Raw genomic sequence first — 25,611 nt, 5'->3', positions numbered from 1 at the left:
TTACTGGTATTTCTGAATGGATCAATAGTAATTTTCTCAAACTAAATAAAGAGAAGACTGAAATTTTACTAACTGGCAATAATGGATTCAATGAGGTTATCAGAAATAAACTTGATGCATTAGGATTAAAAGTTAAGACGGAAGTAAAAAACTTAGGGGTAACTGTTGACTGCAATCTGAATTTTAAATCGCATATTCATCAGACCACTAGGACAGCATTTTTTCACTTAAGAAACATAAGTAAAGTTAGACCTCTTATATCATTTAAAGATGCTGAGAAATTAATTCACGTGTTTGTTTTCAGTCGACTAGATTACTGTAACGCACTCCTCTCAGGACTACCCAAAAAAGACATAAATCATTTGCAAAGAGTGCAGAATGCAGCTGCTAGAATCCTAACTAGAAAAAGAAAATCTGAGCACATCTCTTCAGTTTTGATGTCACTACACTGGTTACCTGTGTCATTCAGGATTGAGTTTAAAATTCTGCTTATGGTTTATAAAGCCTTAAATAATCTCGCCCCATCTTATATATCAGAATGTCTGACACCTTATATTCCAAATCGTAACCTTAGATCCTCAAATGAGTGTCTCCTTAGAATTCCAAGAACAAAACTTAAAAGAAGTGGTGAGGCGGCCTTCTGCTGTTATGCACCTAAAATCTGGAGTAGCCTGCCAATAGGAATTCGCCAGGCTGATACAGTAGAGCACTTTAAAACACTGCTGAAAACACATTACTTTAACATGGCTTTCTCCTAACTTCACTTTAACTTAATCCTGATACTCTGTATATTCAATTCATCATAATAACTATTCATAGTGGCTTTAAAATCCATACTGACCCCAAATATTCTATGTTAATTAATGTTGACTTATTTTTATTTTTTACTGTGTCTTCTATTTTTCTATTCTCCATTTTGTAAAGCACTTTGAGCTACAATTTTTTTGTATGAAAATGTGCTATATAAATAAATGTTGTTGTTGTTGCCTTCCTTGATGTTTCTCCTGGTCCAATGTGTTTTCACAGTGCAGGCATCTTGCTTCATTCCAGCCCTGTTTTCGTATGACTCAGTCCATACTTAAATTTCTAAAAGTTTATAAACTCATCCAGTCCCTTTGACTCCAGACAGACCCTGTCAAACCAGTTAGAAATGGATTGATGCAAAGCCTTCAACCTCCTTGAGTCCACCTGCCAGCCTGTTAATAGCCTTTCATTGCTGCCCACTTGTATTCCCACAGGCTAGCTGGCCAGTCTGTTCCTGAGATTTTATCAATACTAGTTCTAACCAGTAGTAAGTATACCATTTGGTTTCTAAAGTATTATATTTTTCCTAAGTGTATATTTTTTATCATATTACTACACCATCCTCATGAAAACATATAATCAGACAGTAAAACAAAACAAAACAAAAAAATGTTTACAGATAACCAAATCTTCTGAGACAGTGTATTTGTTCCACTGACCAAGTCTAGGAAAGGAAGGCTAAACAGACAATCATCTTTTTGTATCCCTTTTTTAATTAAGTTAAAGATTACTTCATTAAAAAGAACAGACATTGTGAAGTCTTCAGATCCCCCACACACTCCTGTAATTTACTTAAATATGTATACATTTGTGTCTTTTCTCATTACTTTTTATCATGTCTGCAAAGCAGAAGAACAAAATGTACAAGTAAGGACTTTCAATTAAAGAAATCCAATTTATTCCATTTTGAAATTACAAACATTTTTAAGGGTGGCATGATGGTGCATTAGTGCTATTGCATTACTTATTTAATGTCATGGGTTTTATTTTGGTGTTTGGTTTTGTCAGTTTGGAGTTTGCATGTTATCCCACATCCTAAAAATGTACGTGTAGGTAAATTAGTGGTACTACATTGACTCCATTAGAGTGTTGGTGTATACATGGGGTGGGGGGGTTCTGTGAAGGGCTGGCATGGATGCTAAGCAGGTCTATGAAATCAACAGTCAGCTGCACTCATCAATGTAAGACATTCCCAAATGTCGTATTAACTAAGAGACACCATCCTCTGAGGGTTGCAAGCTACCTATACCAAAACTGGTTACAAACAATACTAAGAGATTCCATGCACTTTAACAAGAAACAAGTAAAGCCACAGACACTTACCTTTTTATTATAGGGCTCTAAGCTTTTAATAACTCGGGAAATTCCAAACTCATAATTTCCTTTGGCACAATAAAGGGTCCTGTAGAAAAACAAAGTGACAAGACATCAAGTTAAGGCTCTCTTTGTTGTCTCTGAACAGTAATGCTGAATGTCATTGTGCGTATCCTGGGATATTGCCAGTCATAACCGTAGATGGACTAGGTGACTAAGGATACACAACAGTGCAAAAGTGCATACTGTATTGTGTTTATTTACAGCAAGCAGTGCATTCAACAAATAATAATCTATAACAAAGAATAGTCTATAAAAACAGCACAGTGCCAGAAAACAAAAAAAAACAAAAAAACAAATAAATCTCATAAATAAAGAGCTAAACCCAGGAATAAAGCAAAAGTCAAGATCAACTTTCTTCCATCTCATTCCGAGTACTCCACTCTCTTATCTCCCCTGCTCACCCACACATCTGATTCCCATCCCAGCTTCGTACCTACTGGGACACTTCAAGTCCAGGTCTCTTGCCCTGCCACCTCCATATGTCCAACAAGACCCCAGGAGCCCATGATCCGAGCTGCTTAGCAGAACTGGTCTGCTCCTAGAGTGCTGTTCTTCTCGTTCCACCAGGGGGCATCCCTGACTGCTTTGCCTCCTCTTCTAGGCACTGGCCTGACCCTGCTCTCCCTTTCTCTTTCTCCACAGTTTTCTCTTTCTTTATATTTTTTCCCCTCTTGTTCTGATCTACTCAGACTATTTTTATACTCCGTTGAGTGTGGATGCACAAAACGAACCGCATAACACTAACGAGGGATGGTTGTGCCAACTGTGCTCGTACATGTAAACGAGCAATCAGCCAATTACCATATTATGTTCTCTGCGGCCTTACAGCTTTCCTCCAGCACACCTTCACTCACAAATTCTGGTCTACACTTTTTTTTTTTGAACACTTGCTCAGACCCAATGCGGACCCCAGACATACTTCATCACAGTCAGCTTCACTTACAACCCTTACTACTTTATACTGTAAAAGGCATTACATTTCTTTCAGAAGAAAATCTTGCCCATGCCCTAGGTCAGCATTTCTTAAAGTATGGGTGTGTTGTGAAGGGTTGTGACTCACTGTTGTATTTAATAGGAAAAAGTCACATATGGTTTGTGAAGTGTCTCTCGAAGGGTTGCTGTGAGATGTTTAAGAAATTGACCTTGCTCTGCTATGATTGTTGGTGGTGATTCTCCAAGGGGGAAGGTCTGACAGTCATCATGGACTGGGTCTTAAGACACTAAGAAAGGGAAGATTGGGTCACAAGGAAAAAAAAAATGAAGAAACCTCGCCTTAAATTACTTAGTATTAAAATGACTGATTCAATAATTTTACTAAGATTTCAATGGATATACTTACATACATTTGTAAGTACATTTTCACACCCACTTATCTTAAATCATAGTTGTAGGGAGCAGCACTAGGTGCAAGGCAGCAAACAACCATGTGCAGTGCACCAGTCCTTCTCAGGGCCCACTTGTACATTCCCACTGGGGCCAGTTTACAGTTGCCAGTTAATTCAACTTACATGTCTTTGGAGTTCTGGCAGAAAAAGCCAAGCAGACACCACACAGACAATGACTGACAAAGACTGATTCAAACCCTGAACAGTGAACACACAGGGCTATACCACTGTGACAACCCCCCCATTTCCACAGAATATACCACAAATGTATTTTGTGATATGTTTACCTGTTTGAAGTGTATTTTAAAAGTTTACATTTTTGTATCTATGCACTAAACAAATTCACAATATTCACCATATTATTTAAATGGTGCTTTCTATGCAGCCACTGCATAATTTTTTACTATGCACTAATCATACATATGCAGTGCCGCTATAAATAGTTCTTGCATTTTTATTTTTTTCTGTCTACATCTGGCTAATTCTCATTAGACATTAAACATCGCAACTTTATTATCTCTGTATGAAACGCTGTATATAAAATCTGCTGATCTTATTCTGCAGCTTTTGGTAAAGATATTGAAAATCTATATTTCACAGAAAAAGAAGTGTTTTAATTTCAGGTTGAAATTAGATGGATAAATCCTCTGATAGTTTTGCCCTGATTAAGGCGCAATTCTTTTTATCTCATCACTTGACATCTGCTGTTGCAACTCTCATTAAAACATAAAATTCCCAGTTTGAATTTATAATCAGAACTAATTTGTTGCATTTAAATTTAAATGTCTACTCCAATGGGGCCACACATCAAATTCAGTTCTCAACCAAATAACATTGCCCTCATTGGCTCAAAGTTTCATCGCACTATGCACTACCCTTACATGTAAAATCAAAAGCACCTGTCGCCACCTGGGCATTTTCAGAATGAGCTTACAGTGAGCATTCAGTGCTTCCAGGTGACTTGTGCTTAAATGGCTGGGCAGATGTATTTAGTCCGTTTTACTACACATTTACTCATAGGTTTATCTTGCATTATACCCTCACACACACACACATATATGAAAGTATTATCACTTCTACTTATAATGTCTAAACACGATTTGAGAAAAAGTTTTAAGCTGTAAGATATGCATCTGGAGCAGAAGGTCAGACACAGAAACACTTGGAAGAAATATCTGGTTACTAAGGGAAGCAGGGACAACAATGACTGTCTGCTACATCCATATCATTTATTGTTGTATTTTCTTCTAAAGAAATTGAACAAGATGATGAAAAGAGCAGCTGCAGTACCCTGCTGCCAGGCAGGCGGTCTGTCACAATGATTTAACATCCAACTGTTGTCTTGTTGGAATTCATCCAGCTTTTACATTGCATGTGATGCTGTGTGCCAATACCACCTTCGGCATGATCAAGGATGCTGGGCATTCAGTAAATCATGTCTTGTGAACCAGTGGTACAGAGAATGAGACACAGAGGGAAAACAAATAGTAAGTCTTTATTTAATTAAATAATATTCAAAAATTAGTGATGTGTTATCTATTTATCTATTATACAGTGCATTTCACATCTATATCTATCTACCTATCTATCTATGTATTATAAACTGCTTTTATCCATCTATCTTTTATAAAGTGCCTTTATCTACAGTATCTATCTTTTATAAAGTGCCTTTATCTATCTATCTTTTATAAAGTGCCTTTATCTATCTATCATTTTGTGCCCTTCCTCTATATCTTTCTCTGTCTCTCATAGTCGGTCTGTCTTTCACATCTCTGTCCCAATTGGTCTTTGTTTTGTTGGATGTCTTTATTCAAAATCCTTTGCTGTTCACCTAATCATGGTGATGCTTTAATCAACTGGCACCTTTCCATTGCTACACGCTATTTAGCAGGGCTGTTTCTGCCTCTAACTGGTTTATAATCAACTCACTGTTCTGCAATTCTACACAATTTTGACACCCAATCGGAACCAAATTTTGCATACTAGGAACATATGGACAAGTTAGTTTACTTTGGAGCCCAACATTTTGACCTTTTTGGGTGCCAGTGGGTTTTTTCCCTGTGTGCTACAGTTTGCCACACCAGTGCCACCTGCGGGCACACAGCAAGTAAAACCTTGCCATAGACCCCTATTACTGTACAATCTAGATGAGAACTAGCCATTCAGCCAAACAAAGCTCACTAGTCCTATCTACTTAATTCTTCTAAAGTAACATCAAGTCAAGTTTTGAAGGCCTCTGAAATCCTACTGTCTAAGAACACTACTTGATAGCTTATACCAGGGGTGGGCAAAGTCAGTCTTGGAGGGCCACATTGGCTGCAGGCTTTTGTTCCAACTCAGTTGCTTAATTAAAAAACAATTATTGTCAATAATATAATTTCATAGCTTGTTAATGGTTTAACTCTTGCATATCAAGTCATTCTCATATCCTAGATTTTTTTTCCTTTCTAAGGATATCATCCAAAAGATTTGAAGGCTAAAATGGAGGAGTAATTCTCAGTGCTTCACTTTTTTCTCTTCACTTTCCTTCCAAGTATTCAATTAAAGCCAATAGTGCATGATCAATACACACAGGTGTCAATGGAAACAAGCTAAATGGAGAAATGCTGGTTTCTTTTTGTCATTTGCATCTTATTGCTAATAAGGAGCAATTAAAAACCAAGAATACAGCTGTTTAAGACTAAAACAAGAAATAAGGGTTCAAAATCTTAACAAGTGAGACAAATAAAATGAAGCAGAAGTGTTACTTGAGCAATAAGCACTTCCTATTAAGCAACTGGGTTGTAACAAAAACCTGTAGCCACTGCGGCCCTCCGGGAATGACTTTGCCCACTCCTGGCTTATACAATGTGTCTGTGGTTCTCTGTGTAAAGAAAAACGATCAGAAAAAAATATGAGATTAAAACATATTCTCAGTCATGGTTAAAGTAACACAAAAAAATAATTTTTGGGTGGAGTATTTCTTTAACATGAAGAAAGCAAATTTTCATGTTGCATTAGCCCCCTACAGAAAAGAGCCATCCATACATTTCATACACCTATTTTTATTCTAGTATGGTACGTGACCAAAGTGGCTTATTCAAGCAGCAATAGATGCAAGCGGAAAACCAACTGGAGCAACCCATCCTACGGCAAGACATGCACACATATTGAAGAAATATGTCGCCAGCATTTCAAACTCATAGCAGATCTTCAATCAATCACAGGAATCACAGGAAAAAAAAAAAAATTCTGTCTTAAAAGAAAAATAGCCCACCACGAATAGAGCACACAATGCGTTACATTTTTCTAAATTAAGCTATACAGTGTACCACACGCCTAAAAAAGGAATTTTAGAGGAGAGATGCACACTGCGATGAAGTGAGCGTTTTCCTTGTGCAACCCTGCACCTATCTCATTGAAAGACTTGCTTGATTAAGGGTATATACTACTCATTGTGCAATATAATAATACTCTATATTACTCATTCATATACTTCATAGTAATATTTTAATACATCCTGTACATTGTAATTTCACTATTAATAAAAAATTTTAAAACACATTCAATTTAACACACTTATGGCAATAGTGGACACCCCTTTTCAATTATCAAGTTAAATCATGGGTCTACCATACAAAAAAATACTGAGGGATAAATAAGAGGTAAAAATCATACCCTTCAAACAGGCAGTTATGGCTAAGAAACAGAAATTGTGGGTAATAGTAAGTTTGGCATTCAGTATCTTTGTAAATAAACAATTCCAGATTTGCTAGATAGTAGCATTTAAAATAGTGCCTAACATTCACACAGAGGTATGCACCTGACATAGCGTAGCGAGGAAAAAACAAATGCAATGCACCAGCCTCAGAAAGAACATGAAAATAGTTTTGGTTATTGCTTTGTGAACTGCCCATTTGGCTTTCATTACTGAAAACTCTGCCCAACCGTCATAGGTGTGAAATACTGGCCCTTACCCAATCACAAGGTTCACAATGCAGAGGTGGTAAATTTTTTTGTCAGGGTCATCATAGGATATCTGCTCTTCCTCTTTTTCAATTTTCCGCATAAGTTCTTCTGCCTATAAAATAAAAATCATGATTAGTCACTTTGGCACACAACTCTCTTGCAGTGAGGGATATGGACTGGTTCTGTCAAGTGATGGGAAAAAGCAGCTCATCTTTTATACCTGGAAAAGCTATAATTTCACTGGATTTCTTTACATTGTAGACATTTAAACAGAGGAATGAAAATTGGAGTTGTGTGGACAACAAGTTCGGGTTAAGGCAGTGTCACATTACACAGCTTTTACAGTGATTTGTAGACGTCATTTACATAACCTCAGGTAGGCAGTCATGGCACACTGCAGTGACCACCAGTCGTGTAGTATGACATATCCGGTGATTTCAGTCTTTGACTCGTCCCAATAAAATCAACCAGGTCTGACTGTGTCTCATGTTTTAAAGGACAGCTGTGCGCGTGTGAGGACTGACAACTAATGAGCGCTTAACTGGAAGTACAATGCATATAATTTAGGAATGGGGAATCGTGGATGTTTTTGACCTCATAAACAGAAAAGAAGCTTGTCTGTCCGATGTTTTATGTTTTACATAACATGATGGAATGGAAAAAAGAAAATAAAAGGACAGAGACTGTGGCTGAACCTGCTGTACCTATGAACCCCTCACATGGGTACCGGCTCCGTAAGGCAGCACTTTATTGGAAGAGACTCAGAATACTTTGGAAATGTAAAACTGTGCAGGAAAGTCATCATGGAGTCCCATAATTTGACATCCCGAAGATTTCTAGATGTGTAAATTGATATACCTGGGTGACGAGATCAGTAAGTGCAGTCATCAAGTTTGACATCACTTTCGACCAGAAATGCATATTTCATTCCATTCCTTTATAGTAGGTGTACATACCATACCATTTGTCTAAGCCTGCTTAATCCTGAGTGGAGACATGGCGGGCTAGAGCCTATCCGAACAGAGGGTGCAAACCAGAAACAATCCCTTGAAAAGGGTGCCAGTCCATTGCAAGGTGAACACATTTGCACACACCCACTACTGTAGTGACAATTTAGCATCGCCAATCCACCTAACTTGCATGTCTTTGGAATGTGAAACTAGAGCATTTAGAGGAAATGTGGGAGGGGGATGTGAACCCCTCCATTGGATGGATGGATGTCTCCATTACTGCAAGATAAGGTGAAACAGCACGCATATTTTCTCTGATATCACATGTACTGTAGTTTCATCGTCTGCACCAAACAGCAGAAATAACGCATATACTGCAATTTCATCTTGTGGATCATGGCCTTCCTCGTCAACATACAGTAATCAATCATTCATCTACTATGTAGTGTTTAAATACAAGGAACGCAAATGATAAAGTAAGGCTCTCATCTTTTCTGTTTAGGTATTGGACAGCACACCCATTTTAAGGCAGAGGCCAGGAGGCTGGATAGGTGGTGCCAGAATCATAAACTTTAAATAAACATGAGGTAAACCAAGTGCTTCTCATCGACTACAGAAGAGTACTGTCCTTGGTCTTCGGTGATGATTAAGTAGGTTGAATATTATACTGGTAAGCATTGTGGACTTCAATGAAAACACTTCATATTTTAACAGATAGTGTCCACTATGTAAAGTATCTGTTTGCTTAAAGAAGTGAAGATGTATTTCCCAGGATCATACAGAATTCCTACATGTGGTACATAGGTCAAAAGTTAAAGCAGTAAAGATTACTGAGGTGCATTCACACTATTTGAACAGCTGCTTTCAGATCCTGCCCTCTGGGAGAAGAGACAACACTCTGAAATTCACAGCAAACAGAAGGAGAAGCAGCTTTATTCCCAATGCAGTCAGAGTGCTCAATAAGACATATTTAACATATCCTGCCTCTTCTTAAGGACTGCCCAAAATTTCTTAAAATATTTTGGGTGGAGGCTGAATTTAGTTTCGCTAAGCTTGACTTGTTTGTATGGAATGTTACTTGCTTTTAATAAAATGAATAAAAAATTATACTTCAGCTTGTCTGCCATCCATTTATGAGCTACGTTATGACTAACTTTATATCTAAATGTTTATGCAATTTTTAATACTGTAAAATGAAAAAAAAACACATAACAGGGTCACGGGGGGTCTTCTGGAGCCAATCCCAGCCAACACAGGGCACAAGGCAGGAACCAATCCTGGGCAGGGTGCCAACCCACCACAGGACACACACAAACACACCCACACACCAAGCACACACTAGGGCCAATTTAGAATCGCCAATCCACCTAACCTGCATGTCTTTGGGTTAGGTGGATTGGCGATCTTGGTGTGTGGGTGTGTTTGTGTGTGTCCTGCGGTGGGTTGGCACCCTGCCCAGGATTGGTTCCTGCCTTGTGCCCTGTGTTGGCTGGGATTGGCTCCAGCAGACCCCCGTGACCCTGTATTCGGATTCAGCGGGTTAGAAAAATGGGTGAAAAAAACACAAATTTCTACTTGAAGATAAAAGTACTACTCAATCTATACTACTACTCAGGTAGTTGGATTTTCCATTATAAATAATCAGTACACAAGGACAGCTCAATGATACAATTAGTTTTGCTGCCTTGTAGTTTCAGAGTTCTGGGATTGAATCCCAGCCCAGACACTGCCGCGTGGAATTTTTCCATTCTTTCTGTGTGGGTTTTCATTTCTAGAAATGTGGGGTTTCCTTTCACATCCTATGTGTGTTTGGGTAACTGTAGACATTACATTAACTTGGTATGAGTTTCAGTCGGCATGTGAGAGGAAGATGCTCTGTGATGGACTGAAAACCTTAACCAGGGATGGTTCCTACCTTGAGCCTAATATTGCCAGTATGAGCCCTAAACACTATGACCCTGAACTGGAGTAATGAGGTTTGATAATTGATGAATGGATGATGTACAGTATGGATGAAAGTCCTAAAGACAAGTGTATAGAGCACATACAAGGTTTCTACTTACCTCCTCATTTTGACTTGTCATGATGTAAGACACACACAGGTTGGCCAAGACAATGGCGCTTACGTTCAAAATCTAAATTGGGGCACAGAAAGAAAAAAGTAAATAAATTACAGAAGGTCTGTATGTGGATAAAATTGAACAACTGCACCACAGATAGCATGCAGCAGTCAAACATGCACACACAAAGTCATGAAGAAGCAGCCAATGAAGCACACTATTCAGCAGTGCACTTTACCGAAGCTTTTCTTTTGCAGGGACATTCTTGGATGTTACACTGTCCCAACTATAGCAAACACAAGAAGAAAATAACACAATTTACTTTTCTTCTCCTAAAAATGATACTTTAGTTAAAAGGCACCCCATATGATACATTGGCGATAGATAGATTAGATAGATAGGGCACTATATAACAGATAAATAAACTTTAATTTGTCCCCAGGGGGAAATAAACGAATAATAAATGCAAACACAAACACACACACACACAAAATGATCTGAACACGCACCAGAATGGTTAAAAAGAAGAAAACTTCTGACTTGCCAACCAGAGCTACAAGTATTGGAGCTTGCTATCACATCTTGGATTTAGCGTCTGATTCTATTAAATCTTAAGTTTTCCATGAAAAATAAACACATCACCTTTTTTACATTTAACATCAAATGAGTGTAATGATGAATCATTTTCACAAAAAACAAACAAAAAAAAAAGTTTCTTTATGCCCTAATGCAGGTGAATAATAAAGGTAACATACAAAATATGCAATCTTTATACACAAGAACAAGCCTTAAAGCCCAGCATACCTTTTGTCATCTCTTGCGAAGATCTTCAGAGTACTAACAGTTTGTAAAAAGTAACAGCAAAGTAAAGCCTTTTTTATATTAATTTAAGCACCAATACCTTACACTTGATTTTTATTAGGGTGACACTTACATTGTCATAATGCTTTTTCACGATGGGTTCATAAAACCCAATGGCCTCTTTGTATTTGTTTTCCTGCATGAAGAGGACGTGTGCCACGTTGAGCTTCCACACATCATGATCGTTGCAGAATTCAACCGACTTACGGAAGGTCTTTTCAACCATTTGGTAATTCTCAATGTTCCAGTAGACTTTAGCTTGAGCCATCAGCACTGGAATGTACCTGAATTGCAGAAGAAAATACATTTATTAGGTGAAGCTATTTTCAATTTTTGAAAATGTGTCTAGTATTACTGGTTATTAGAAAGAAACTGGAACCCCCCTCTAATCTACCATTTTGCAACAAGCTTTACAAATTCACTTCTTTTCTACCTTTCTCAGTCTTTCTCTCATCTGCATGCTCTTTCCATCTTTCTCACATCACTTTATCATTACCCTTCTTTTTTATTGTGTCCCCCAAAGAATTCCGGGTGATCCAGATCAATGGCTCTAACATACATCCCAGTGAGGAGTCCAGCGCTACAGCTAAAAGAGACTGGGACTTAGCCATTCTGGAAGGTTTTTTCAGGTTGTTGGGATCCCGGCCTCCCCAGTCACCACAATAAAATGGACAAATCCGGGCTATAGGTGAGTGGGTTAGTCAGGACCTTGCTTGCAGGGTGTGAGAGAAGCAGGTTTTTTTTTAAATACATGTGTGGAACTATTCCATATTGGGAAGGCAAAGACTGAATTATAGCTGCCGATTATACTTCTTAAATAAACAGTTCATTTCAGAAGTATGTGATTAGCTGTCATATCCTTGCAGGTTGTGGCGGTACAATGGCGCAGTGGGTAGCGCGGTTGCCTCGCAGTTAGAAGACCCGAGTTCGCTTCCCAGGTCCACCCTGCATGGAGTTTGCATGTTCTCCCCATGTCTGCGTGGGTTTTCTCTGGGTACTCCGGTTTCCTCCCACAATCCAAAGACATGCAGGATAGGTGCATTGGCGATCCGAAATTGTCCCTAGTGTGTGCTTGGTGTGTGTGTGTGCGTGCCCTGTGGTGGGCTGGCGCCCTGCAAGGGGTTTGTTTCCTGCCTTGCGCCCTGTGTTGGCTGGGATTGGCTCCAGCAGACCCCCGTAACCCTGTAGTTAGGATATAGCGGGTTGGATAATGGATGGATGGATCCTTGTAGGTTACTGATAGGTCACTGATAAAAAAAGAAGTCGGTATGTTTTCTTTTCTCTGCTGACCCCTGTTTATCACTTTTAGCTTCGTACATACTGCATAGCTGAGATGTGGGTAAGACTAGGTCACAGATCAAAGCTTGAAAGAAATTCTGGTGGCAGTCGTTAACATGGGGCTCGACCGATCCGGTATGGAAATTTGTATTGTTGTCCGCATATTGATTTGGCAAAATTTTACACCGGATGCTCTTCCTGACATAACCCTCCTAATTTATCTGGGCTTGGGACTGGCACGAAGAAACACACTGGTTTGTGCATTTCATGTGGCTGGGTTACAGATGGTAAAAATTATAATAGACAATAACCACCGTGAACTGCAATTTCTGTTTTAACTGAAGTGTAAAGTGTGAGGAATTTTACAGTCCAAAGCTCTAAACCCAAGCAAAATCTGAAAGTGAAGGGGAAAAGAATAAGATGTTGATGAACACTAGCATTGAAATGCATGACTGTTTATTTCTCCCACAACACTAAAATATCTGATTGACGTTTGTGCCATGCGACCTGCAGCTCATGCCTTGAGTATGGTCAACAAGTTGTGCACAGTGAGCATCTGCATTGTCATTGTGACACTTCTTGAAGCAATTCTAAATTCAAACTATCTTGTACTCCTTTTGGTATATTAGCTATTCTCGCTCATTTTTACAACTGCTATCGAGTTACAAGGCTAGTCAGGCTTTTTGCACCGTAATATTTTTGTTTGGTTATTCGCCTCATTTCCTGTCAGATTGAAGACCGTTGTGGCATCAGCAAGGAGACCACAGTTCTCACAGTCACTACAGGGAATGTGTGCCTGTATGTGTGTGCTAGCAGTGATGTCAAACACAGTCATTTTTTCCTGTTATGAGGAGTTCACAAGAACTGGAGAAATGCCAGATTATCTGGTTCTTATTCCCCTTTACAATCATTGGTACCCCTGATAAAGATCAGTAAAAAGGGCTGAAAAAAAAAAAATCACTTTTTGGTGAGTTGCCTTAATCCTGCACTGAAAAAATGAGAGAAATCCAACATTTGGAGTCTGAACTTTATAAGGTGGGTATTCTCATGACCTTCAGTTGGTTTTAATTATTCCAAAGTGTTAAGGATTTTTGTTTCGTTGTTTTTTTTTTTTTCTTTCTACAGAATTTCTGTTGTTTCTAGAATGACTTCGCTCAGCATTAGTATTGTGCTGGTTGCTGGTGTGGACACCTCTCTTTGGTGGTGATGCTGGAGTGAATGTATTAAATTGGTGACCCAGCAGATTGCACTAGAGTGTGAGGAGTTGCAGTAAATTCTTATCAGAACTTCAACTAAAACATAAAGAAACGACTCTATTGTGAAATAATTAAAAGTTTTGTTTGGGTATGAACTTTAGATTCTCGATAAAAGTACTCAACTTGACATTGTTTCTTCTTTTGCCCATCACAAACATGTGCCTACTTCATTGACCAGTGTTAAACTAAAAATTTTGGTTTCTGATTTGCAATCAACTTCTGCTACTTAGAAAAATAAACCAGTGATATTCTATTTACTGAGGACTATCTCACTGATCACAAGGTTATTGAGAATTTTATCTCGATTGCATTTTTTTTTTTTTTAAATAAGTGACATAAAATAACAGCACAACATCCTCAAGCCTGCTTGGGCCAGCTTAGGGTGGCAAGGTAGCAACAATGAAACAAAATAGGATTGAGTGCTGCATGGGTTACCAGTTTATCACAGGAACGACACCGTTGTACAGACCCACACTCACGTAACGGCAATTCAGAACTGGCACGTCACATGAAACATGCATCTTTGGGATGTGAGAGGAAAAACCAGAGTACCCGGAGAAAAACTCATGCAGACACAAAGAGAACACAGACATGTGTGGCAGCAGTGCTACCCACTGAGCAACTTAGTCACCACAAAAAAATGTAAAAAAAAATTTAAAACATGTTATATGAGGCATTGTGTGAATAAAATTTCTACTTCAATCAAAAATGGAATATGAAAATAATAAATTGCAATGCCGTACTGTCACTGTACTGCAATTGTATAAACAGGTGGAGGAGATAAATGATGTTTTTGCAATATTTTAGACCAACAAAACTAGCTCTCGCGTTCACCCAAGGACCAGCAAGGCTGATGACTAATGATATTCTTTCACAAGGACAAGTTAGAAAAGATAATGAAAAGAATCAAAATGGAAACATTTTTTCCCAGTTTAACAGTATCACAAAAGAGAGAACAAGCAAGAGTCACCAGCACTCACTTTTCCAGGACTTCATCGTATTCATTTACAGCCCTTTTGACTGCTTCGTCATCTCTCTTATGTCTTGCTTCTTGTACCTTGAATAAATTTGAAAGAAGAAATGTTGCACAATGAGTTGGCCACAGTTCTTACAACCTGAATGTTCCTGCTGCCCATTCCTATGAACATAAGCTCTTATTCAAGTACACCAGTTACATTAAAAATCTTGCGTTATTTGTTGGAGTGTAGCAGAACATTAACCATGACAGCTCCATTGTCGATCTGTACCAAGAAGGAAATGAGGGCAGTAATTCGCTTTTTGTTTGCCTCGTAAACATTTGGCCCGTTATCGTGGCGAGGGAGATGGATTTTTACAGCAAATCGTTACTGTAGATGAAACTTGGGTTTATCATCACGAACCGGAAAGTAAGGCTGCAAGCATGGTTTGGAAACTAAAGGAAACACTAAGGGGAAGATGATTTGCAAGTGACGAAGAAGTCATTGATGCGGTGCAAAATTGGTCGCAGATGCAACCGAAACACTTTTTTTCCGACGGAATGAAAAAACGTGTGAAACGTTGGGAAAAGTGCATTGAAGTCCAGGGAGGTTATGCAAAAAAATAAGGTATGTTTCACATTTCTATCGTTAGAATAAATGCCCCTTTTCTCAAATGTCCCTTTACTTTTTGACTTCCCCTCGTATTTTAAAATGATTGAATGTTGCATTAGTTAAAGGAAGATGATATATTTTTATAATACATGGACCTGTGAGGTAGTAGTGCCGTTCAGTGTTGTCACACAAAATAAAGTATTTTACATCTTATTTATTGTTGCCGTTATCATATATCCCGACAGTAGTAGTCCATATACTAATTTCAGTATTCTTGTTAGAGATGACAAATAAAACTTATAGCGGGTCCACGGCTTCAAAAATATGGCCAATTTTCAATCCAGACAGCCGTGTTAGTCTCCATGGGTAAGATTACACGACCACGGGGAGTTAATGAGGTAGTTGGGGGTGAGTCACACCAGCTCAATTGCTTCATCGGCTTCCTGCAGCGTGTGATTAAGGTGCTGCGCCCACAGAGCTGTATAAGGACGGGCCGGCACAGGAGGATCGGTTGGAAAAAAAAAGGAAAAAAGACTGAAAGAAAGAGAAAGCTTTGAAAAGCAGTCTTGGGAGGACAATCTGGCCACCTGGAAGGAGAAGGCAGTATGAGCCAGGGCCCCGCAAAGGAGTGTAGGCTGTTGCGCTCTAGGGGCTAGTTCACCCCACTGAATATTTGGGTGGAATGGGGCAAGCAAGGCAGATGACCTCCCTAGGCATCCGAGATGCGACTGAGTGAGTGCAAAGGAAGACGGGAGGTGAGCCTACGTCAGACAGTATGGCTGCGCAGTTTGGAGGCAGCCAAGACTGGGGTCGACAGAAAGGAGTTTGAGGCTGCTGAGTCTCCACCGGCTACGCGAGTGATGGGTGAGCCGGGGAGACATAGAAGTAGGTGTGCAGAGAATGGGACAAGTTAGGGACTCCATTTTAACCTCCGATTTTAATGGATTTATTATGTTTTTTATCCCCACACTTTTCACCTGGTTTTATGGATGTATTTATGTACTGTTTTGTTTTTTAGAAAACTGCACTGAGGACACTTTTTGGTTTTGTTTTTGACTTTCTTTTAATAAAAGCACCTGAGCACTTTTTCCACCATCCCCATGCTTCATCTGAGATTTGTCCCCATTTGTCATCTTAGCTCAGGCATAACTATCGACGGTGTTGGGTTCTACAGACTCCCATATGTGAAGAGGGAGTCTGGAGGGGACCTGCAACGTCACAACATTATGATTTATTTTCTTTTTTTTAACATTTTATTAAAATATGTCATCTCTCGATTATCATAAAAAAATCTTAGGAAGAGAGATGAGACGTGACTTTCTCAGAGACACTTTCACATCCTGTGAGATCAGACTTTGTGCCAAGAGATTTAACCACTTCAGGGGTTGGAAATAAAAGACAAACAGTAGATGACAAAGTAGAACGTCGTAAAGAATTCAACGTTGGTGTGATACACATACAGAGCAGGTTAGAGATAATGGATGTACGAAAATTTTAAAGTCTCAAAAAAAAAAAAAAAAATTGACAGTAAAGATCGAATTAGCGCAAAAAAACGGAAATTACTACTCGGTAAAATAACGGAACAGCGAAAAGAGATCAAATATATTCTTCGGATTTATAAGTCGGACACTTGTAGATCGTCTAATTCGTGTTGCCATCAGGGAAAAGAGTTTCTTTCCAATGAAGAGGCCTATCCGCAAGAATTAAAAGTTTTGTTTATTGGTGAAAATGAAATCCACATACGCGAGTGGCAGAGACGCGAAGTTGCTGGCACGTAGTGCAGGCCGGGGGGTTGGCGAGAAAAGTAAGCAGAGGGCAAAGCCCCTTAGTTTTATTAAAAACAGTAAAGTTTAACAAAAACAACCCCCACCCATGAGAAAGAGAGCTAGGCCAACACAGTAAAACTTTAATAATAGTAAAAATAAGTAAGTCAATAAATAAATAAATGAATAAAAATAAATAGAATAAAAAAAAAAAGACCAGAGAGAATCCACTTCCTCAATTGAAATGCTTATCCTAAAAAGTTATTGATTAGATCCTGCCAGGTTTTGAAAAGTGTTTGTACAGATCCTCTAAGTGAGAATTTGATTTTTTTCCAATTTCAGATAATATATATCATCAGTTACCCACTGACTTAAAATAGGTGAGTTACAATTCTTCCAGTTATAAATAAGTCTATGTGCCAATAGTGAAGTAAAAACAATTACAGTTCCTTTGTTCTTCTCCACTTTAAGCCTATCTGGAAGTACATCAAACACAGCTGTTAATGGGTTAGGAGGGATTGTGACACCAAGGCTGTACGAATTTAAAGATTTTGGCCCAAAATTATGTTAATTTGCTGCACGTGGCCCAATGAAGCTGGAACTTGATTGCAACGTTGACAGGTTGGCTCCCACCCTGGGGTGCCTTTTATGACAGATGTGCTCGATATATAATTTTAAGTTGAATAATTGTATGCTTTGCTCATATGGAGCTCCAGTGAATTCTGTGCATTGCTGCCATCCACTCCTTTTCTGAGATGTTGAGTGAGAGATCCTTTTCCCACTGTACTCTGGGATCTTTAAAAGGGAGGGACTTTAAAATGTCTTTATATATTACAGAATGCTGCCTGAGTCCTCAAGACTGATGAATATCGTTTCTGGAATAGAAATAGGTGGGAGTTGAGGAAAATTGGGCAGGTTTTGTTTAACAAAGTTTCAAATGTGAAGGTAGTGAAAGAAATGTGTTGATGGAATGTTAAATTTGGAGTGTAATTGTTTGTAGGATGCAAAGACATTGTCTACATACAGATCTCTAAGTGATTTAATCCCAAATGTTTTCCAGACATTAAAAACTGCATACGTTTGAGAGGGTGGAAAAAGGTGGTTCTCGTGCAGAGGTGCCATCGATAAAAGCTTCTCTATCTTAAAATACTTTCTACATTGGTTCCATATTCTGAGTGAGTGAAGAACAATAGGGTTATTAGTATATTGGCGATGACTTGTATTTATTGGGGTACAAAGCAAGGAATATAAAGAAGTACTGCAGGATTTTATTTCTACTGCGGGCCAAGCCTGTGTATGTTCATCTATTTGTGTCAATGTCCAGGTTTTTATAGCTTGTGTATTTGCCGCCCAGTAATAACATTGAAAGTTAGGTAGAGCCATACCACCTTCTGCCTTAGGTCTTTGTAGGCACAGTAGGATCTTGTCTTGAGGAATTTGTAATAATATTATGATAAAAATATGTACTTAGAACAAACAAAAAAAACAATTACTAAAGGTTAAAAACTAGTAATTTTTTTATTTTATTGATTTTATTGTAATCATTCCATACAAACTGATCAATTTTTACAAAAACAGGATTGAAAACAAATCAACCCCCACTAGGTTAAAATTAGTAATGATAAAATCTCAGAACATGACTGGTCAGCTAGCCTGGGGGAATACAGGTGGGCTGAAATTAAAGCCCATTAACAGGATGGTAAAGCTTGTAATAGAAGGGGCAGGTAAAATTTATGACACATCTCCTCCCTCCAGGAAGAAAGCCCAAAAATGGGGGCTGTGATTGGAGGACTGAGCTGTGGTTGAAAAGGACTGGAATGAAGTTGGGAATTGGCTTATCCTGTTGACGCAGGAGATACTAAGGTGAAGACAGGGGTAACAAAGAAGTTCAGCCCATCTCTGTCATTTTTCCATCTATTAAGGTGAAGACCACCTCAGAAGTCACATTGAAAGGAGGGCCATGCTGGAGCAAAGACCAAGACAGAGCCACCTGGTAGTCTAAGCAAGATGAAAAGATTACTACTTAAGATTTATTAATACTACTTTGTTAACACTTGCATTTGACTCTGCTTGAATACATGATAACTTTCTCGGGGTTACAGAGGGTAATACTGAACTACAGCAGCAGTCAACCCTCAGAGTGTGGTAAGAGTCTGGGATTTGGGGGCGTTTTTTTAAGCTCTACATAATAAAGACTATAAACGGGGAATAGGACCCTAGGACTCCACCATGACAAAATAGGGCCACGTTTGCCCAGGGGCTGGGGGTTGGGAGGGGTTTAGGGGGAGGATCCTTTTAGACTGGTTGCTTTCAGACTTGCTGCTACGTAATGTCAAGGAGATGCACAGAATGAATGAACACAAACATTGTGTGCTTAGAGTTGCAATCATTAGCAAGCAAAAGGGATTTTCTATTGTGCGGAATAGCCTTTTTAGACTGAAAAACCTACTTCAGAAGTCAGAAAGGTCCAGAGCAGCTTTCACAATGGAATAAATGCTTTTCATTATCACCCCTGAACACCAAACTCTGGTTGCCAAGGTATTTATTGACTCATTCATGTATTACATTTATCTATTTATACACATATTATTAAGTCAACTGGAGTGCTCAAGGAAAGCAGTAAAATGTAATCCAAGCAAGTGCATTAGGTTAATAAGAAATTGTTATAAGGATGTTAAAAGGAAATTATGTGTAACTCACCATGTTTAGTTATTAATTTAATCCCCATATGGATCATTTAGGAAATTCAGATAGAAACTTGTGTACATAAGCATATTTAAATAAATACTTCAGTAAAAAAATATTTTTTCCAGAACTAAGAATCAATAAAAAATAAAAACTAATTAATTCCATAATAGTATGGAAGTATTTGAGATTAATCGCATCTGAAATTAAAACATGCAATCATAAAATAAACACATAAATCATGAAGTAAATATACACTGAATCACAAAATTAATGTACAATCAGCACAAAGGTATTTTTAAAAATTTAATGGCATAGTTTAAACTTCAACAATAACCTGAAACCTGACCTTTTAATAAAATACTACTTGAGCAAGTACAACCTGAATTTGAAAGATTTCCTAAAAGGCAAGTTGAGAAGAAGACAATAAGAAAATAAAACCAAAGTATTCATTCTCAGATTGGTGTGGCATATGAGACACAAACGTGTCAAAGTAAAATTATACAATCAAAACGACTGTCGACTTTGAATGCATTGTGTGATGGATAGCTGGGGATCGTGCCCTGCCGGGAGGCCTGGAGAAGCAAGAGACAGAGAGAAGGGACATGAGAGGGCAGCCCCCCTGGGTTACATCGGGCTTGGAGTTTTGAAGCTCAAACGTGTTGGGGTCCGTGGCACCACCACCTGGACAGCTCCGGAAGCAAGATATGCAGCACTTCTGCAACACCCAGAAGTGCTGCCAGAAGAGGAGCTGGATTCACAGGCAGCACTTCCACCACACCTGGAAGTGCTGCTGGAAGCTAATGGGGAAGCACCTGGAGCACTTCCGTGTGGAGTATAAAGGAGGCCGCCTCACTCCAATAGGGGAGCCGGAGTCGGGAGGCAGAGGACGGAGATTGCGACTGGAGGAGTGGAGGTGGCAGAAGGAAAAGAAGTTTATGAGCTGGTTTATACTTGGTTGTGTAAAAAAGGAAGGCGAGAATAAACGTGTGTGGTTTGGACATTGTGTGTTCTTGGTGTCTGCCTGTAGCTGGGCTGGTCTGCTACAACTGCTAAAAGACTGACTTAATTGAAATAAGCATCTCTTAAATGGGCATACATTCAAATTTGTGTTAAAACTCTGCAAATGCAATCTTCAATTGTTCATCACCATCAATGACTTTATAACTATACTCTGAACAAGTGTTTTTCCACTGGTGCACAATGAGAGCTACCCAGGTGTGTCGTTTAGGACTGCCTTATGAGTGAGCAAAGGGATGAAGCAGCTAGGAAAATGCGCTCAAAGTACTCATTAAATGCTGTGTCTGTGAACACCAATCTTCAGGCTCCTTTTTTCGCCAGAATCTCTGAAAGTCCCACCCCTTCGGACAGTTCAGCAAGTGTTTAGATGTCATGCTTTTGTGGTTGGTAGAATCGTGGTGTGCTTTGGGATTTTTTTGGTTACAAAAACCGTGTGACAACAGAAAAATAGTTGGAAAACACTGCTCTACATACACCTTTGCTACTGGCATGCTAAAAAAGTTCTCTGCAGCAACTATCTTTCTTAAAAACTGACGCTGTGCATTACTTGGGTGGTAATGTTACATATTTTGCATAAATTAGCAAACATACTGAAAACTGGAATAATGGGTAGGGATAATCATTATACTTCTGTTTTGTAGAATTTGGTCATTATATTAGTTCAATAAGCACTGTAAGTTAGCTGGCAGATACTGAGGAACTAGAGACTTATTTTGATTTTAGTGCCTCTCAAAGAAAACATATTTTGCATGTATGTGATATGACATTGATTTGATCTTCTTATAGAAACAAGACATGAAAAAAAAGGACAGAGGGTGTAAGTTTTACCTTCGCTAATATTCTTTAGTATTACTCCAGGACTACCATAAGCCCCACTTCCTTCCACTTCCCTGCACTTACAGTATGTCGGTATATATAAATCAAGGAAATGAATACCAGTACCACATTCTGACATGTGGCAAGGTGTTATGAAAGGTGTAATTTAAACCTTTCAAATAAAATTTTATTTCTCAAAATGTTTAAACGTAGTAATTCTTTAGGTTCACATGTAACTTTTTTTGTATTATTGTTTTGTAATGAAAGAAAAAAAATTACATGAAAATGCTTCCCTGACCAAAGCACTGCCTGACGCAATCGCCCACCTTGTTGCAGGCCTTGGATGTTTTTTAACGTGTTAAAGAGGCCACATTAACTGCAAAAATTAACGTATTAACTTTCCCAGGCCTCATTTTTTTATATGTCACTTTTCCACATACTTTTTAGTGATGACTCACAAAAATTTATAATGTTATGTTTTCATGAAGAACGGAAATAACAAACTTTCCGATGTTATGATAAACAGACTCTTTCAGAAATACAAATTACAAAAGGCGCAGAGCGGCGATTCCCAACGTGGGCTGCACGGGGCAATTTGAGAATTTAGGTATGTTAAGCAATTTATACAATGAAAAAACAGAAATTCACTGTTAAAAATGACAGCAAATATAAACAAATATTTTTTATTTTTCATAGAGACATTTATATATTTATTTATATTTATAGAAACCCTTTAATTTATGATTTTACAACCGGCTTGAATTTTTCTACTTAGAAATCGTTTTTACCATTAAAATAATATGAATTGTAACAATGATTATAAAATTTTGCAATATAACAAAAATAAAATGATCAAAATATTACAGAAAAAGCTGTCACTAAAGTTATTTTATATTTATGAATATCACTTTACATATTATATGTTTTCAAAACTGTATTTTCATATTACTTCAGATTATATATTTTTTTTTAACAATTTCTTTAGAACATTAAAACATTAGGACACTCTTGACGAGAACAGGCCATTCAGCCCAACAAAGCTCGCCAGTCCCCTCCACTTGCTTCCTCCAAGAAAACATCAAGTCGAGTTTTGAAAGTCCCTAACGTCTTACTGTCTACCACACTACTTGGTCGCTTATTCCAAGTGTCTATCGTTCTTTGTGTAAAGAAAAACTTCCTAATGTTTGTGCGAAATTTACCCTTAACAAGTTTCCAACTGTGTCCCCGTGTTCTTGATGAACTCATTTTAAAATACAAGTCTCGATCCACTGGACTAATTCCCTTCATAATTTTAAACACTTCAATCATGTCACCTCTTAATCTTCTTTTGCTTAAACTGTAAAGGCTCAGCTCTTTTAGTCTTTCCTCATAATTCAACCCCTGTAGACCTGGAATCAGCCTAGTCGCTCTTCTCTGGACCTTCTCTAGTGCTGCTATGTCCTTTTTGTAGTCTGGAGACCAAAACTGCACACAGTACTCAAGATGAGGCCTCACCAGTGCATTATAAAGGTTGAGCATAACCTCCTTGGACTTGTACTCCACATATCGTGCTATATAACCTAACATTCTGTTAGCCTTCTTAATGGCTTCTGAACACTGTTGGGAAGTTGATAGCTTGGAGTCCACTATGACTCCTAAATCCTTCTCATAAGGTGTACTCTCGATTTTCCGACCGCCCATTGTGTATTCAAACCTAATATTTTTACTTCCTATGTGTAATACTTTACATTTACTTAGTGATTTCTTTGTCAGTACTTGAACTGTCCTTTCCCTTATTTGTTTCCATGTTCTTTAGAAGCTTGTTTAGACCAAATTAATGACGTTATGGGCTTCCTCCAAGTGAGTAGGAATAGGTAATAATAAGAATAAGGTATATGTTACAGAGTGGAACATCATGATTTTAGAGAGGCCTAGGTGGGGCAATTACGGCATTACAGCCATGTGGCGCGTTTCCTGGAGGGTGATCCGGCTCGTAAGATCCTCATTGTTGGGGACCCGAGTGGCTGTACCAGGCCAAGGGATCGCCCACGTAGCACCTGGCTGTGGCAGATAGAGGGTCATTTCCGGAGGGTGGTTTCTGCCTGGTGGGTTGCAAACCGGGATCCCGAAGTTGTTTCGTTGTGTAGTGGGTGCGGCAACGCACTGTACCAGTGCATGCTCCCCAACTTGACTTGACTTAGGTGGGGCATGGCCAAAAAAAAGGTTGGGATCCACTGGTGTAGAAGCATTAGCATAATACATGGATGTTAAACATTCACACATGTAAATGTGCTAAGTAAAGACCAATGACAATGTTTTGCAATGGTTTATCACCAACATCTAGGCCCTCCCCACATATCCAGCTACGAGCAACACCAACATCCAGCCCCACGGTAATCTGCAGGCTGCAGTCTGCTGTTACTGAACTGAAACTCCCAGGAAATTTTAATGGAAGTAGCTTAAGTGGATTGCCTGTTCTTGAAGTCTTTAATTAGCCAACAATTTATCAATGAATGATGACCTCCAGGAATCAATACAAGCAATGAAGCAAACACTCACTATACACTGCTAGTAGAGTGTTTGGTCTTAATAAATCATGTATGTGTTTCTCATATGGCATCACACCATTTAACCAATTTATAAAGCACAGACTAATCACACCTTAGGAAGTAATGAAGGTTGTGTTAGTGATTTTAAAGTGAGGTGCATCGACAAGTACCTGTTTTGTCAGCATACGGAGCTGCTCTGCTAGTTCACCAGACATTTCATCAAACTTCCGGAAAGCCTACAGAAAACATGCCACAAAAATATTGGTCAAGCTTTGCAATTTTTTCAGTAATAACTCCAACATACAACATGCTGTAGAAACTTACAATAAAGCCATCATTTTAATCATGCCATAAATGGTCAAATATAATTCTCATTAGAAAATAAAATATGAGCACTGTTTCCTGACATTCTCATTTACAATTTGCAGCCTGTATAATTAAAATACAACGTTTACACCAACACTAGGGAACATTTTTACTGGATCTAAAGCTTTTCATCAATTTAACATTAAAAGGAGTTCTAGAGTGAGTCAGTCAGTCCCAGGTGCACAGCATCTTTCATAATGACTACTTCTATTTTAAAAGAAAGAAATGGCACAGATATTTAACAGATGTGCAGATTTTAAGAATATTCTCTCATCATTAGGGTTTGATTTGAACTCAAATTATATTTTAAATAGCACTCTAGAAATTCTAAAATATCACAGTTTGAGCATGTGTGTGCGTGTCACCGGATAGTCTGGCTCCCCTTCAAAAGCTGGCTTGTTGCCTTGCCTCTGATTCTACTGTGATGGTCTCCTGCCCACTACCAACCTAAAACTGGATCGAGTAGTTTGAGGAAATAGAGATCGATCTTCCACCTCACTACAACCCAAACTAGAAAGTTTTTATTTTTTTCTCCAGCATTATGGAGTTTTGTTTTGTTTTTTCTGTCCCACCTGGCCATTGGACCTTACTCTTATTCGATGTTAATTATTGTTGATTTATTTTGTTTTTCTTATTGTGTCTTTTATTTTTCTATTCTTTATTATGTAAAGCACTTTGAGCTACTGTTTGTATAAAAATGTGCTATATAAATAAATGTTGTTGTTGGAAAGAGCAGATTAAAGAGCACAAAGCACTTCAAAGAGCAAATTTTAATATTATGTAAAGAGAGGTACAAAAGGAGACTCACCTCTTCTGGGGCTGTCTGGCATGTTATCATTGCATCCAAAAATGCATACAGATACTAATAATAAAACAAAAAAATGACAACATAAGTATACATTCCATATCCGATACACTTATGCTTACATCATCACCCAGCATTTTA

The 25,611-nt window shown here is 38.4% G+C and overlaps 1 protein-coding gene across 2 annotated transcripts in view; it reads right to left on the bottom strand.

Moving 5' to 3' along the window:
* flr (fleer) overlaps positions 1 to 25,611 on the bottom strand; it is an 87,570-nt gene that overhangs the window by 10,710 nt on the left and 51,249 nt on the right. The window contains exons 11-18 of one of the 2 annotated variants that reach the window (XM_039775166.1): positions 25,474 to 25,527; positions 24,470 to 24,535; positions 14,900 to 14,976; positions 11,459 to 11,669; positions 10,763 to 10,810; positions 10,528 to 10,599; positions 7,523 to 7,626; positions 2,128 to 2,206 (exon numbers count right to left, since the gene is read on the bottom strand). In XM_039775166.1, the coding sequence (XP_039631100.1) occupies positions 2,128 to 2,206; positions 7,523 to 7,626; positions 10,528 to 10,599; positions 10,763 to 10,810; positions 11,459 to 11,669; positions 14,900 to 14,976; positions 24,470 to 24,535; positions 25,474 to 25,527 (711 nt within the window). The remainder of the gene's footprint in view (positions 1 to 2,127; positions 2,207 to 7,522; positions 7,627 to 10,527; positions 10,600 to 10,762; positions 10,811 to 11,458; positions 11,670 to 14,899; positions 14,977 to 24,469; positions 24,536 to 25,473; positions 25,528 to 25,611) is intronic. The other variant, XM_039775167.1, reaches the window with a different exon arrangement.

This window comes from Polypterus senegalus, chromosome 13, assembly GCF_016835505.1.
Source record: "Polypterus senegalus isolate Bchr_013 chromosome 13, ASM1683550v1, whole genome shotgun sequence".
Lineage (NCBI taxonomy): Eukaryota > Metazoa > Chordata > Cladistia > Polypteriformes > Polypteridae > Polypterus > Polypterus senegalus.
Note: the sequence above shows the minus strand (reverse complement) of the source record. Positions and strands in the feature narration are given on the sequence as shown.